Here is a 15,575-nt window from a genome sequence, read left to right on the forward strand (position 1 = left end):
TTCCGTTTAAATTGTCAAATTAAATTTGACTCATTATAAATTTAACTAATGATGATTTAGGCATTAACGCTACAAACTGTTCAATTTTCCTTAATCTTTTGACTACAAACTTGGAAGTTCTTGCTACGGGAACAAAGCTATTTTCCTTGAGTTTTCAACCCTTTTGCATTGACTTGGCCTTAAATACCATCATTTAATTCCTTTTCTTTAAAGCTTGGCCAAATGCACTTTTTTCATAATTTTCTTCACGTTTTCTTGTTCTTGGCTTATAAATTGGAAATTAAATAAAATGTAGTGAATTGAAACTAAATCCAAATAAAAACACTAACTTATTAAATAAAATAAAACCATAAAAACAAGGCTTATGGCCTCTTCTGCATTCACTAGATAGGTCGTTTTAGGTCATAGTTTAGCTCAGAAGACCTATCTGCATCATTTTCTCTCCTTTTGTCTAAATAAGTATTATTCATATAATTCTTTTTTGTGATTTTATTCTATGAGTGCAGCATAGTTTGGTTTTCTCGTCTTATTGTGGTGTTTGTTCAATTTAAATTGTCACATCAAATTCAACTCATTATAAATTCAACTAATGTTGATTTGGACATTAACACTACAAATTTGGAGGCATGGATATTTGAGTAACTTTAATTAAAATTTATAACAAACTCTAGAGGATTCACATCATGTATAAATAGAGAATCACAGCCTTGTCATAACTAGATTTGTGAATATTACACTCTTTGATTGTTAGATTTTTTTCTTTCCATTTTCCACTCTTCTATGTTTCTCAAACTCAACATTTGACAATATATGTTTCAAAAAATATCTTTTGGTTAATTATTTTTTTAGGCATATTGTTGTATAGTGAATGTCCCTATACATAGGATAATGAGAATGAAAGCAAGTTTAGGTACAAAGACATATAATTTTATGAACAAAGATTTTAGTGTTACAAAACAACCATGAGTGTATTGGCATATATGTTTTCACCTACAATACCAAAATTCATTATTATAGGGTTGTTGTTGCACAACTAAAACAGAAAATGTAAAATCTGATGTGGCTAATAGGTTCCCAACTGGACCAAGCTCAGGAAGTTCACACCATTCTGTCAAGCCCATAATACATGGAGAATTTGCTATATGATGTCTACCAACTATAACCAAACTAAACCTTCCTTCCATCCTACGAATAACTTGTGTTGTTCCTGCCCCATCTTCCACAATCTCCTCCTTAAAAAACACCTTTTCTTTAAGGTTACTAGTATACCTTACATGTTCCATCAAATCAATGTAAGGATTTTTTATGTTAAATTGTTTTTGTTGCATCATGTACCGTACCCAAATCACGGTGAGTTTTACATTAGGATGTTCCGCGATACGCATAGCGTAAGCCATCGCTTCTTGATCATCTGCACCACCTAAAAATAGCATAGCAATTTCACAAAAGCACTTTTCATGAATAACCAATAATTTTCCGCTCATTTGGCTTCGATCGATTAAGACACCGGTCGAACAAGGCGCTTTGTTTAGTAATTTTTGGTTCACTAACCTAACCGAACCATTAGAAGCTTCAATGTTTCCATTCATCGACCATTGCTTATGAAATGGCACGATTAAAATGTTCGATTTTGTGTCCATTGCCATGTAGCATATATCGTCATGCATGCTAGCATATGGTGCAATTGCTGTAAAAAGTTGTAATGTGACACATCCTTGGTTATGCAATAGAAATTGATTAAACACATTGCTTATGTGTTGACTTGAATTCTCCTTAAAAGATCTTGATTTAAATTTAGTACTCTCATTTTTGGTAAGGATTGAGGCTGCTCTACCAGATAATTCCATGAGATGCAAAACAAAGACTGAGAGAGGTGTTGTGTTTGTTGGATTTGTAACTTGAAGGAGGTTTATCATTGGATGTACATTTGCTTCATCTTGGATGCATACAAGTATTTTGAGATCAAAATCTTTTTGAGAGTCTTTAACTGTTTTTCTCATGTAGGTTTTGTACCTCCTTGATGGATCATATATGTAATGAACAGCTATAGTTGTCAATCCTGTTATGGCCACCATTGTATATACCATGAGAGTGAATGGAAGTTCACCTATTTGCTGTTATAACATATATTAAATAGATGGGAAAATTAGTATAATATTTAATTTAGGTTTAACGGTACTTTACCCTTTGTAATATATGTCATTTCCGGTTTTCCATCCTGTAAATATTTTTTTTTTAGTTTTCGTCCTTGTAATTTGATTTTTTTTGGTTTTGGATCTTCATGGCAGATTTCGCTCCTTCAGTTTACCCCATGTTAATTTGAGCAAATTGGTTTATCCCCCAGACATATCATCGATTTCGTACGGTCAAAATTCATCAAGGTCCAAAACCAGAAATCTTTAAATTAGATGGACGAAAACTAAAGATAAATTACAGGCTGAAAACCGGAAATGACCTATATTACAAGGGTAAAACACTATTAACCCTTTAATTTAAAAAATGCTATATATATATATATATATATATATATATAATGTAAAGGGACAAAGGAAGGATGTAGAAAGTACCTTACTGTTCAATAATATGTTGTACAAACTGAGATCAATGAGGCCTTTGCAACACATGATTGTAGCCAAAGCAAAGGAATCCCAAAATTCAATATGAAAGTAAAGTGATGGTATAATGGTTCCAACAAATTTTCCTATATACCCAGCAATTATGATAACCTCCATGAATGCTATTTTTGGCCCTACTAAATTAGGAACTTTTGTCCTCAACCCACTAATAGTACAATAAGCTGGAACAGTCAAAGTAGAACCAATAGTACCAAGTCTTTCACTCAAAATAGAACCTAAAGGAGGACCATCCGGCAAAAACAAACCAAACCAAAACGCAATGATAAAAGAAGATTGTCCCGCAATTTGTGCGGAGAGTCCAACTATCAAAAGTATACCAATTATCATCAAGAAATGGCTTTCCGTCATCGACTTTCCCTTTGGATTGCGGTTCGAGATCCATATAACTAATGGCCTTAACAAAAAATATAAGACGGCGAAATAACCAATTGTCATAGACATTTCTAGAAGAAATTTATATGATTTACGTTCCAAGGCTAAAGTTCCATTGATTACTATAAAATAAACTACCCACATACATGCATCACTAACTATGGATGTTGATAATGCCATTCTCCCAATCTCTGAATTTAAAATGTTCATCTCACTTAGGAAACTACTAATAACTGAAAATGAGGTTAATGAACCAAAAATTGCCAAATTTACCATACTAAGTTTTTCAGATCCTAAAGGGGTGAATCTTTCAACAAGTCTTAGTGCTATAATGCCAAGTACCATAGAAGATAAGTGGCCTGATATTCCAATTATTACTGCACGCTTCTCAACCATAAAAATCTGTTTAGAGTTTATTTGCACCCCCATCTTAAAGAAATAAATTATCATTCCAAATTCTGCAAATGTTGAAAGTATCATTATGCTTGCTGTTGGAAATAACATCTCAAAACTTGTGTTGTCTCGACCCAAAAATAATGGACCCACTATGATACCAGCCTGTTAAAATAAAAACAAAATGATGATTATGATTATGGTAATTGTAACAACAATAATAATATGAAAAATGCTGACGAGTGCTTCGATGCACTTGGTTAGAAATTTATTTTTTTTTTAATTTTTTTTGGAATTGTTAGCATAACCCTAATAATAATGATAAATGGGTCATATTAACCAGTATTCTAGGGACATTGATTAAGGAAGTCAAAAAAAAAAGTTTTAAATTGAAAAAGACATAACAAGAAATAAACTTACCACAATTTGTGCAACAATGAGAGTTTGATGACAAGGACTTAACAAGAAATGAGTAATTCTACTAAGAGCAAACATAACAATAATCTGAAATGCTAGAATAGATTTGGTTTCTTTGAGGGGATTTTCTCCATAAAACACACCCTTGTGTGTATCTGTTGTCATGTATTGACAAACTAATTTCTCATTATCAATTATTCCATGGGAAGTCCATTGATCTATTCTTTCATTTTTGGCATCCATTTCTATTGATTTAATGAAAGTTAATCCTCATAAGAATTAAGCAAAAAGATATGAACAATGCAAATAAACTTTAGAGAATGTGTTTCTGAGAGAGAGATGATTGAAAGAGAGAGTGAACCTATCATTTTGATAATGGATGAATGAGGAAGTCAGAAGCTTAACGGTTGAAAAGTAACAATTATTGTTATCCAATAAAATTGAGTAGCCAAAAATAGGAAATTTCAACAAAAAAATAAAATAAATCTTGATTGATTTCTATCCTGTTTGTTGGTAATTTATTTTGTGAAAATCTAAAATCAAATAATGTTGTTATTGCATCATTTCAAACGAACAACTGACCTGTGCGAAACTAAACTCAAATCTAAATTCTTGACTTCAAAGAGTTTTATAAACTAAAGTTTATTTAATTCTGAATTCATATTTTCAGGGAAGGCAACTGTTGCGCGGATTTGTTAGCTAATATGGGTCATTCGCTTCAGGGTATGGTTTGGTCCTCAGTGTTGCCTCCGGCTTTGCAAGTTGAGTTCTTTAGGAACCGTTGTGGAATGCTTAATTACAGGTTTCCTAGACAGTTGTTTTTGTGTGTTTTCTTTTCTTTTATTTTTCTCCTTCTTGTTTTGAGGGTTTTGGAATAGTCCCCCCTCTTATATTTCTTTTTCCCCTTTTTTTAATAAAATTTTCATTGAGTTTGGCGACATAGGATGAGGTTCTTCGAGGTGCCAACCTAATTGGGATGTCGTCGCTTCCCCTTGATGTTCGTCCTTGCTTCTGGCTTAGCAATTTTTTTTTTGTTTATGCCCAATTTTTTGTTTCTAATAATATAGTAGATTTACAAAAATAGTATTAGTAGTTAGGTCACTAATAATCAATAAAATAAAATTTTCTTAATATCAAAGTCAGTTCGAAAAATTACATTCTAGGGTTCCTTACTTTTTTATTGACATTCAATGCACCTTTCCCGCAAAATATTGTTCTTCCAAGACATTTTAGTGCAGTTTTGGATGATAAAAATATTTTATATATGCACCGATTATTGCACTAATTTATTTTATGAATCAATATTTATTAAAAAAATTACTTTATGAATAAGAATTGTGAATAAATATGAAACATATATATTCATCCCTTCTCTAGGTTCGAATCCAGCTCTGAAAATGCAGCGACTTAAATCTCTGGAGGAATGATTTTACAATCCATTGTGATCCTACTCATCCTTAGATAATAATCTCTGTAGTTTCGCGTCGAAAATACTCAATTTATATCAAATGAAGTCACCTTAGAATGAGCAAAAGCAATGCAAAAGAAAGAAAGAAAATGAAAACAAAGAAAAGAATTGAAGCAAATTTGGAAGGTTTTAGGAAACATGTTCTATTTAAAACTAAGTGTATACATAAGAATGTTTCTTTTTGTCAAATCCTAAACAATGCTATACATTTACTCTTCTCAAATGTGTAGACTCCTCTTGATCACGTGACCCCCAAAATTTAATTTGTTGTTGCACAACTAAAACTGAAGTTTTATCTCCAATATTCAAAGAAGCAAGAATCTCTCCTACAGTTCCCAACTCACCATGCTTCCATTTTCCAAGTTCAGACATCAACTTTGAATCTTCATGCCTCTTTCCAACCATAACAAGATCATAAAAACTATCCATGTATTCAATAACTGAAAGCACATCTCTTCCATTTGTTACAACATTTTCTTTATAAGAAACCCTATCATTCCTAAAAGCACTCAACCTAAACTCACTCAATATTTGAGTATCAAGCTTTTTGCTTCTATCTGAACCACCAATAAAATCTTTCGAAGACGATGAAAAATGAAAGAGAGTAATATTTACATTAGGTTGATCCATCATACGTTTTGCGTACGCGAGCGTTTCTCTATCGTCTGGGCCTCCAAAGAAAAGCACTGCGACTAGATATGTTGATTCGTTCAAATAGCCGCACCAAAATTTCTTCTGATTGCCACGATCGATTAGGACACCGACCGAGCAAGGAGCTTTCTCGAGAACGTTTTTGTTGAGTTGCTTGAATGCGAAAGTTGACTCGGCCATACCTCCGATTATCCATTGTTTATGGAAAGGTATGATTATGAAAGTTATTCTTTTTTCAAGTGCCAAGTAGCAAACATCATTGTGCATTGTAGCATAGGGTGAGATACCTTTATAGCAATGCAATGATACCTTTCCCTTATAAGCGTCTTCAAATTTGCTGAATGCATTGAAGATTCTTTCGCTAGGCTTTTCTCGCGGTATGTGGGCAACAAGCACGGAGGCTGCTCTTCCAACAAGCTTAACTAGCTGCAGTACAACTAAATCTATGCGGGTTTTTTCAGTTGCATTCGAAGCTGCAAGGAGGTTCAGAACAGCCAATACATTATCTGGTTTGTGAATGCAAGCTAGTATGCGCAATTCTTCTTCGCTTTGGTGATGCAATATTGTCCTCCTTTTATAAGCAAGAAACCTTCTAGAAGGATCATATAGAGCTTTCACAATAGGCGACACAATGCCGGTTACAAGCACTAAAGTAAGAACCATAATTGCAAACAATTCATCATCCAGAACCTGCAAAGACATAAAAAAAGTTTCCTTTTAACAATCTTATACACAATACTAACTAGCTTCGAGTAAATAAACATTTTAGTCTTTGACATTTTAAGGGTCTTGATTCAGTCCCTGAAATTTGCAAAATAGCAATTCAGTCTCTCGATCAATATACTTCTTTAGTAAATATCCATCAAAACAAGCATATAATCATTAAAATTATTGCAAAATTTGAGAAAAAGACTTAACTTATTGATATGTTTAAACTTGAGAAACTAAATTAACCAACACTTACAATTTCAAGGATTAAAATGTGTATTTACTCGCTATCTTATGAAATTGTAATATGAAGATGAACATGACTTACATTTTTTAATCTCAGGTTGATCAACAATGCCAATTCAACTGTGCCTTTGCAGTTCATTATAAGACCAAGAGAAAGAGCATCTCTAAATGGCATCCTACAAAAAAGTAGAGGCAATAAAACCCCAACAATTTTACCGAAAAAAGCAACGCAAATAATCAACTGAATAATTCCCAAATTCTTCATCTTCTGTATTGCAAAAACATCCGTCCTCAATCCAACGACCACGAAAAGTATCGGTAAAAGCACAACTGAAACAAAACACTCTAGTTTATCTACCAATGCTGCACCTAATGGAGGACCATCTGGTATAGCCAACCCTACCATAAATGATACAAAAATTGCATCTACGCCGATAACTTCACCGATGAATCCACAGAATATTAGTATTATAAGAGTTCCACAAATGTAAATTTCTTGAACAGGTTTTCCTTCTGGTGTGTGATGAATAGCATATAATGCAGCTGGATGAACAACAAAAACTATGAACAAAACAAGAAGAGTGGTTGAACAGATCAATCCAATAGATACTCCTATTGACTTCGTTGTTGATATATTTGCAGCAAACTTCATTATCAAAACTAAACTAAAGCAAACATCGCATACTAGCGAAGATGACGAAGCCAACCGTCCGATCTCTGAATTGAGGATTTGAAGTTCAGCAAGAAAGCACGAAATTACTGGAAAGGCTGTGATAGATTGAATTTCTACCACTATAGGAAGCACCTTCGAAACATCATTATCCAATGATACAAAGCGGTCGATGATATAAACAACCGATCCGCCAAATATGTAAGGAACAAAGAAGCCTAAAATTCCAATGGCAAACGTCCTTTTCGCTGATCGGAAAATGATGGTTGGATCTATCTTTACCCCAAGTAGGAAGATGAATAACATGAATCCAAAAAATGCTAATGTGTCAAGCACAGTTCTTCCTTTTATTGGGAAGAAAGTGTTCGCAAATGCTGAATAGTGACCAAGAATTGAAGGACCTAGTGTCACACCTCCCTAGTGAACATCAAACATTGTAGAAATAGTTCAGATATACATATCATTAGCCATTCATTCTCATTATACCAAAAACCAATGATAAGTGTGTGTGTGTGTGTGTATTACAAGTGATGCAGCCAGAAAATGAAAAGTAGGAAATAAAATAATTTGTTCATTTTTAATTAGTATGGGTTTAGTATCAACTAAGTGGTGCACCGGACCCGAAGGAGTAGCCCAGTGGTTTAGGTTAGTACACCAAAGAAGTTTTATGTAAGACGTCGGATTAAATTTATACTATTACTAACTTTTGTCTATAAAAAAAAGGTGCACCGCGTTCACAGTAATTACGAAAATAGCATATGAAAATGGTGCTATGGAGGACAAGCCAATGCGGTCACCTAAATAATGTTGTAAAAGATTTTCATCAATAAGAATGATATAATGTGATCACAAACAAATACAATATTCTATACACATAAACAATCAATGAAAAACCCAATACCAAAATGGCATCTTAAAATCAAAATCAAGGTTGTTTTTAGAAACACACAACTATTTGGGCCACTACATCAAAGTTTTTGATGTCTCTGCGAATGTAACATGATTGCAGTTGAAACTGCCTCAGTCACATTTGACCATGATTATCCACATTATCAAGGATTGTGATCTCTATTGGCTGTAGCACCAACACTTTTGATTGGCCAGACTCTACACTACACCGAACACAAGTGATTACATTCAACTAATTCAACTTTCTTATATATTACTAGTGTCCACGTATCAGTGTCGGTGCCGTGTCTATGTCATTGCTTCATGCATTGGGACGGCATTGCGAAATTTAAATCTTGATGAAAACAAAGAACAGAAAAAGCTTGCAAACTTACAAGAATCTGAGAAACAAAACAAGATTGTCCAAATGGCCTGAGAATAACGTAACTAAGCTGTGTGAAAATGAACATGAGAAAAACTTGGATCAAGAAAAGAGGGACAGAATAAGCAAGTGGATTTTCTCCTAACCAATACCCCCTAGAGTTGATATGATTAATTGTATGACATATGAAAGATCCTCCAAACTGTGACTCAGTTCCATCATCAGGCATAGAATTGTTGCTATTGCTAATGTCTTGCCTTGACTCCATGGATGGAGCAAGAAGAGAGTGGTTGAGAGACCTTGAGGGAAGGAAGAGAGGGAAAGTGACAACCCCATTTGGATTGAGAGAGAATTGTGATCATGTGGATGGATGAGATAGAGAGAGAGATTCTAAGTATTAATTGGTAGCGCTATTGGTTCCCTCTTATACGTACTATTGCTTTGACCATATTTTTGCATTGCTTCACATGTGCATTTTTTTTTTGTTTTTTGACAAATGTGCATTTTATTTTATTTTCTTGAAACGCTAACTTGTGCCGTTTTGGTTCATCGGTGTTAGCTCACTCATAAAACTAGTCTTCCATTTTAAAATCACTCAATTTTGGTTCTATTTCAGATATTTTGACTTAAATTTGATTTGATGATGTGACACATTTCTTTGATGATGTGTCGTGACCCGAATGTATTAGTGAATGACATGTTATTAATTACATAATTAAATTTTTTAAAACAAAACTAAAAATACAAAATCAAAAAATTAAATTACCAAAAACCTTAATTAAATGAAACGAAAATGTTAGATGTCGCGAATTTTTTTCTCATGATAACCTCGCGACGATTGTAAGTGTAGCCGCAACATGACTTATTCATTTTCATCTACCCCATGTATTTATAACAATTTTAAGATCTAACGCTTCTCCTTTGTTCGTTGTACATTCGTGATGTTTATTTTCTGGATAAATAGCAACACTCTAAATGAAATCCAGATCTATCCTCTTTTCATCATATGCCCTTGTTGAATGTGACTTAAAATATCATCATGTGCAAAAAGGTTAATGACCCGCATGGATGCTAACTAAGCATATCCTTGGGTAATGAAATTATTGAGTCTTTTGACCATAAGAAGATTCGAAAAAATGGTAGATATTAGGTTTTATTATTGAAGACAAATTTCTTGTAACTCCTTTATCTATTTGTAAATAACTTTTTGATGGTGAACTTTACAGATCTCTCTCCCATGTATAGGTCGTTGTTAGACCAAACTAAGTAAATAAATATATGTGTTCTTTCTCTTCTTTACCACTCTTTTATCTTCTTATTCTTTGATTCGATTCTGAATTTGCTTTACACCATTGTTAGACCAGCTGTTGTTAGTTGAATGTTTGGTTTTTGATTGCCACTAACACTTTCTCCAAACTTTTAAGTTTTTTTGGTGTGATTTTGAGTCTGAGTTATTCAAAAACATCCCCATTACTCTCCAATTATTCTATCAACTCTATCCTCTTTTCATCTCCACTTCAACAACTATTTCTCAGCTAGTTTATGAAGCTAAACTTGGACGACATTTCTCTAACTCCTTCTCTAACTTCGGACCAATTTTTTTACACTAACAAGCTCCACGGTATTTCAAGAATGACTCGTCATTATTCAGGTTTGCTAAGTAATATTGGAATATTGCTAACCTTTGATAGATTTGCTTAACATATATAGGATATTTCTCTTAGAACTCAGATGTCGAAAGAGCTTTATGGAAACTGCAAGCCTTTATTTAACTTTTGCTTGATTTAGGTAACTTATTTCATTGAATGTGATGCTTTAGGAGGAAGGGGGTAGGAGTTGTGTTAATTTAGGGGTGCCAATCAATTGCTAATTTCAGAAAAGCTCTTCCATACAAATTCTCTCTCAAAATCAATGAATGAGGAGTTTTTTTTTTTTTTTGAGTAAAATGAATGAGGAGAGCCAAAATTGGCAGTAAAGTTAATGTGCACTTATCAAAGTATTATCTCTTAAAGTTTCAATTGGAGCAGAGTGTAACAATCAAGAACTAGCAAAATTGGCAATCTAAATTGACGGGGTATATACATTTTTGTTTCGGGAGCTTCTACGGTGCAGTCAGAAAACTGACTTTTTTGAAAAAGTTAATTTTGATTTTAACGCTTGATTCATTTTTAAATTGTTGATTACTGATTAATGATCAATAGTAATTCATCTAGTAATGCTTGCAACATCTTGGACTTACATGTACTATTTTATCGTTGGAATCTTTAACATGCAAACAGAGTTGATGATATTATATGATAGTTTTAAGTGTTACACTTTATGAGGTATTACGCTTATAACAAGGTAGGATAAAATTAGATTAAGTGTAGTCTTGTTAATCTGATGAATTAATGATACCATGAGGACTGAACTTTTGATGTCATTATACAAACAGTGGGGTGTTACTCATTATAATTTTGATTTTATAGTGTTAACTTCACCAAAAAAATCATTCTTATGACTTCACCATAGAATTTTCCTATTCATTATTCATATAACTGAGACATATTCTATAAAAAAGAAAATAGTTATAATTATAAAAAGAAATAGTTATAATCATAATAATCCTTCAAACAAAGTTAAATGAACCAACTTAATTTACTTAGTCACAATCATATAATTCATATAACTAAGACATATTATGTAAAAAAGGAAATAGTTATAATCATAATAATCCTTTAAAAAAATTCAATGAACCAACTTAATTACTTAATCATAATCATATCAATCATCGTGAGTTTATCTCAGTTGCTAAGCACAATGCATTAATATATGCAAGGTTCGGGGTTCAAACTCCGAGTCACAATCATATCATTCATATAACCGAAACATATTCTATAAAATATAACCGAGATATATTCTATAAAAAAGGAAATAGTTATAATTATGAAAGGAAAATAGTTATAATAATAATAATAATAATAATAATAATAATCCTTTAAAATTATGAATGATATGATTATGACTAAGTAAATTAAGTTGAGTCAGTGATCTTTTTTTTTAAAAGATTATTATTATTATTATTATTATTATTATTATAACTATTTCATTTTATAATTATAACTATTTCCTTTTTTATATAATATTTCTCAGTTATATGAATGATATGATTGTGACTTTTTTGGTAGTGTCCAGAGTTTCAACCCCGAATTTTGCATATATTAATGCATTGTGCTTATCAACTGAGCTAAGCTCATGAGCACTAATATGATTGTGACTAAGTAAATTAAGTTAGTTCATTGAACTTTTTTTAAAGGATTATTATGATTATAACTATTTCCTTTTTTAGAATATGTCTTAGTTATATGAATTATATGATTGTGACTAAGTAAATTAAGTTGGTTCATTTAACTTTTGTTTAAAGGATTATTATGATTATAACTATTTTCTTTTATAGTTATAACTATTTCCTTTTTTATAAAATATGTCTCAGTTATATGAATAATATGACTGTGACTAAGTAAATTACGTTGGTTCATTAAACTTTTTTTAAAAGGATTATTATGATTATAACTATTTCCTTTTACGATTTTACCTATTTTCTTTTTTATAGAATATGTCTCAGTTACATGAATGATATGATTGTGACTAAGTACATTAAGTTGGTTCAATGAACTTTTTTTTTTTAAAAGGATTATTATTATGGGTTGGTTTTTTTGGTTACATTATTATGGGTTGGTTCAATGAACTAGTATTTTTAACATAATTTAGTATAACATTTATTTATTTAAAAATCTAATAAAATAAATTACAACTAATATTTTCTTAATAAAAATTAAAATTAATTCCCGTAAGCTTAGCTCAGTTGGTAGGGATATTGCATATTATATGCAGGGGCCAGGGTTCGAACCGCAGACACCCCACTTCTCTACAATTAAATTGTGTGAGCTCTAGCCATTAGGCTACTTGACAAAAAAAAAAAATAATTAAAACTAATTGCATAATATCCCAACTTTATCTATTAGCATCTAGAAGAATAAATTAAGTGTACTCTTATCTGTATCGAATCTTCTTTATTCCTAAACAAAGCTTTGTTGCCCTAATTTTAACCTAATATTTTAGCAACTTTTCCCTCCATCAAAACCTAACCATATTTCCTAATTTCCCTCCTCCAAACCCTAACCATGATTTTCTAACTTCACTCCTCCTAAAGCCTATCTAATTGATTTCCATAAACCATATCTCCTAAGTCCCCTCCTCCAAACCCTCACAAATATATTTTAATCATTTCTCCTAAACCGAAATCTCTTTTTAAAACCATACCTTTCACTTAAACCGAAATTTCTACCTATCTAATTGATTTCGATAAACCATATTTCCTAACTCCCCTCCTCCAAACCCTCACCAATATATTTTAATCCTTTCTCCTAAATCGAAATCTCTTTTTAAAACCGTACCTTTCTCTTAAACCGAAATTTCTACCTACCTAATTGATTTCGATAAACCATATTTCCTAACTCCCCTCCTCCAAACCCTCACCAATATATTTTAATCCTTTCTCCTAAACCGAAATCTCTTTTTAAAACCATACTTTTCTCTTAAACGTTCCTAAACAAAGCTTTGTTGCCCTAATTTTGATCTAATATTTTAGCAACTTTTCCCTCCTTCAAAACCTAACCATCCTTTTATTTATAAACCTAACATTGTTGCCATAATTCCACCTAATATTTAACCTAAAAAATTATAGTCACTTTTCCCTCCTTCAAAACCTAACCATATTTACTAATTCCCCTCCTCCAAACCCTAACCATGATTTCTTAATTTCCCTCCTCCTAAAACCTAATTCCCCTCCTTCAAAACCTAACCATATTTCTTTTTATTTATAAACCTAACATTGTTGCCCTAATTCCACCTAATATTTAACCTAAAAAATTATAGCCACTTTTCCCTCCTTCAAAACCTACCCATCTCTTATTCCTAAACAAAGCTTGGTTGCCCTAATTTTAACCTAATATTTTAACCTAATATTTTAGCAACTTTTCCCTCCTTCAAAACCTAACCATATTTCCTAATTCCCCTCCTCGAAACCCTAACCATGATTTCCTAACTTCACTCCCCCTAAAACCTATCTAATTGATTTCCATAAACCATATCTCCTAACTCCCCTCCTCCAAACCCTCACCAATATATTTAAATCCTTTCTCCTAAACCGAAATCTATTTCTAAAACCATACCTTTCTCTTAAACCGAAATTTCTTAATCAACATGGCTTCCAGAAACATTCAAACTTTGTTGTCATACCACTACCTCACTGGTAACCATATCTTCATTCCACTCTGGTTTAAACTAAATATATAGATTTTTGCTCTTATTCCTCGCTGTTTGAAAGTATAAATCATTCTTTCAATCCCTTTCAATCTTTTGTAGGTCCGTTGGTGAAAAACTCTTTTTCCGATCTTGACAAAGCAATCAACAAGCTCAGACTGAAATACAGATCATATATCGTTGAATATGACATTGATGTTGTATGTGTTTTTTGCGAAATATACCTATTCTTAATTATTTGCATTCTATTTTATCAATGTTTGTGATGTTTTTGTTTGTTATTTTTTTAGGGTGCAGTATGCTTGCCAAACATGTTTGGCGGTGATTTCGGAGATCAAATTGGGCGCTATGCAATATTGACTGATCCTAAGTCCAACAAGGTGTGAAGATCAGAGGGGATGCTCCGATGGTTGGGTCACATGATACCATCTACCTTGATGTTATTTACAATTAGTCCATGTTTAGATAAATTGTGCAAGACCTTTTCAATTTGAATTTTAAGTTTTAGTTTCTTAAAGTTTTGGAAGCATCTATTTTTTTTGTCTTTGAATTTAGCAAATGTCCCTTGAATTTCATAAATAATTTAGCCTTGCTTGCTTTGCTTTTTGATTTATATATTTGTGTTTGTTTTTGTGTTGCTGAATCAATTTAGTAGCATGGTTGTGTTACTGAAGCATTTTAGTAACATGGCTTTTAGTAACATTATTAGTAACAATTACTAGAATCAATTTAGTAGCATAGTTGTGTAACGTCTCCTCTTAACATTATTACTAACAATTACTAATCCAAATCTATAAAATATGTTTTGGGTGGAAACAAACTAAAATCCTAATCCTAATTTCTCTCAATCAAGTAACTAAGAGATTTCATCCACATCTCTAAACTAACTTTTTGGTGGAAAGAAACTAAAATCCTTATTTCTCTCATTCAAATAATTAGGGAATTTCATCCACATCTCTAAAATATGTTTTGGGTGGAAACAAACTAAAATCCTAATCCTAATTTCTCTCATTCAAGTAACTAAGAGATTTCATCCACATCTCTAAACTAACTTTTTGGTGGAAAGAAACTAAAATCCTTATTTCTCTCATTCAAATAATTAGGGAATTTCATCCACATCTCTAAAATATGTTTTGGGTGGAAACAAACTAAAATCCTAATCCTAATTTCTCTCATTCAAGTAACTAAGAGATTTCATCCACATCTCTAAACTAAGTTTTTGGTAGAAACAAACTAAAATCCTTATTTCTCTCATTTAAATAATTAGGGGATTTCATCCACATCTTTAAAATATGTTTTGGGTGGAAACAAACTAAAAATCATAATTCCTCTCATTCAAGTAACTACTAAAGATTTCATCCACATCTCTAAAATATGTTTTGGATGGAAACAAACTAAAAATCCTAATTCCTCTCATTCAAGTAACTACTAAAGATTTCA

General features: G+C 32.1%; 2 protein-coding genes across 2 annotated transcripts; both read right to left on the reverse strand.

The window, feature by feature from the left end:
• Window positions 1-986: 986 nt before the first annotated feature.
• Window positions 987-4,061, reverse strand: LOC11410788 (cation/H(+) symporter 13). Its single transcript, XM_003599234.1, has 3 exons — window positions 3,822-4,061; window positions 2,568-3,566; window positions 987-2,114 (listed from the first exon to the last, which is right to left on the reverse strand). Exons 1-3 carry the CDS (start codon window positions 4,059-4,061, stop codon window positions 987-989), a joined length of 2,367 nt encoding a protein of 788 aa, XP_003599282.1.
• Window positions 4,062-5,438: 1,377 nt separating this feature from the next.
• LOC11409768 (cation/H(+) antiporter 15) lies at window positions 5,439-9,099 on the reverse strand. The gene is made up of 3 exons (XM_003599235.3): window positions 8,845-9,099; window positions 6,974-7,978; window positions 5,439-6,627 (listed from the first exon to the last, which is right to left on the reverse strand). The coding sequence occupies exons 1-3, from the start codon at window positions 9,097-9,099 to the stop codon at window positions 5,488-5,490; spliced, it is 2,400 nt and encodes a 799-aa protein (XP_003599283.1). The 3' UTR covers window positions 5,439-5,487.
• Between the last annotated feature and the right edge of the window lie 6,476 nt (window positions 9,100-15,575).

This window comes from Medicago truncatula, chromosome 3, assembly GCF_003473485.1.
Source record: "Medicago truncatula cultivar Jemalong A17 chromosome 3, MtrunA17r5.0-ANR, whole genome shotgun sequence".
NCBI lineage: Eukaryota > Viridiplantae > Streptophyta > Magnoliopsida > Fabales > Fabaceae > Medicago > Medicago truncatula.

Excerpts from the sequence above, each read along its gene's own strand:
- LOC11409768 (XM_003599235.3), bottom strand. The coding sequence starts at position 9,099 with ATGGAGTCAAGGCAAGACATTAGCAATAGCAACAATTCTATGCCTGAT. Across the intron at positions 7,979-8,844 it reads GTTTTGTTTCTCAGATTCTT|GGAGGTGTGACACTAGGTCC; the intron begins GTAAGTTTGCAA and ends GATGTTCACTAG. Across the intron at positions 6,628-6,973 it reads TCAACCTGAGATTAAAAAAT|GTTCTGGATGATGAATTGTT; the intron begins GTAAGTCATGTT and ends ATGTCTTTGCAG.
- LOC11410788 (XM_003599234.1), bottom strand. The coding sequence starts at position 4,061 with ATGGATGCCAAAAATGAAAGAATAGATCAATGGACTTCCCATGGAATA. Across the intron at positions 3,567-3,821 it reads TCATTGTTGCACAAATTGTG|GCTGGTATCATAGTGGGTCC; the intron begins GTAAGTTTATTT and ends TTATTTTAACAG. Across the intron at positions 2,115-2,567 it reads ACATATTATTGAACAGTAAG|CAAATAGGTGAACTTCCATT; the intron begins GTACTTTCTACA and ends ATGTTATAACAG.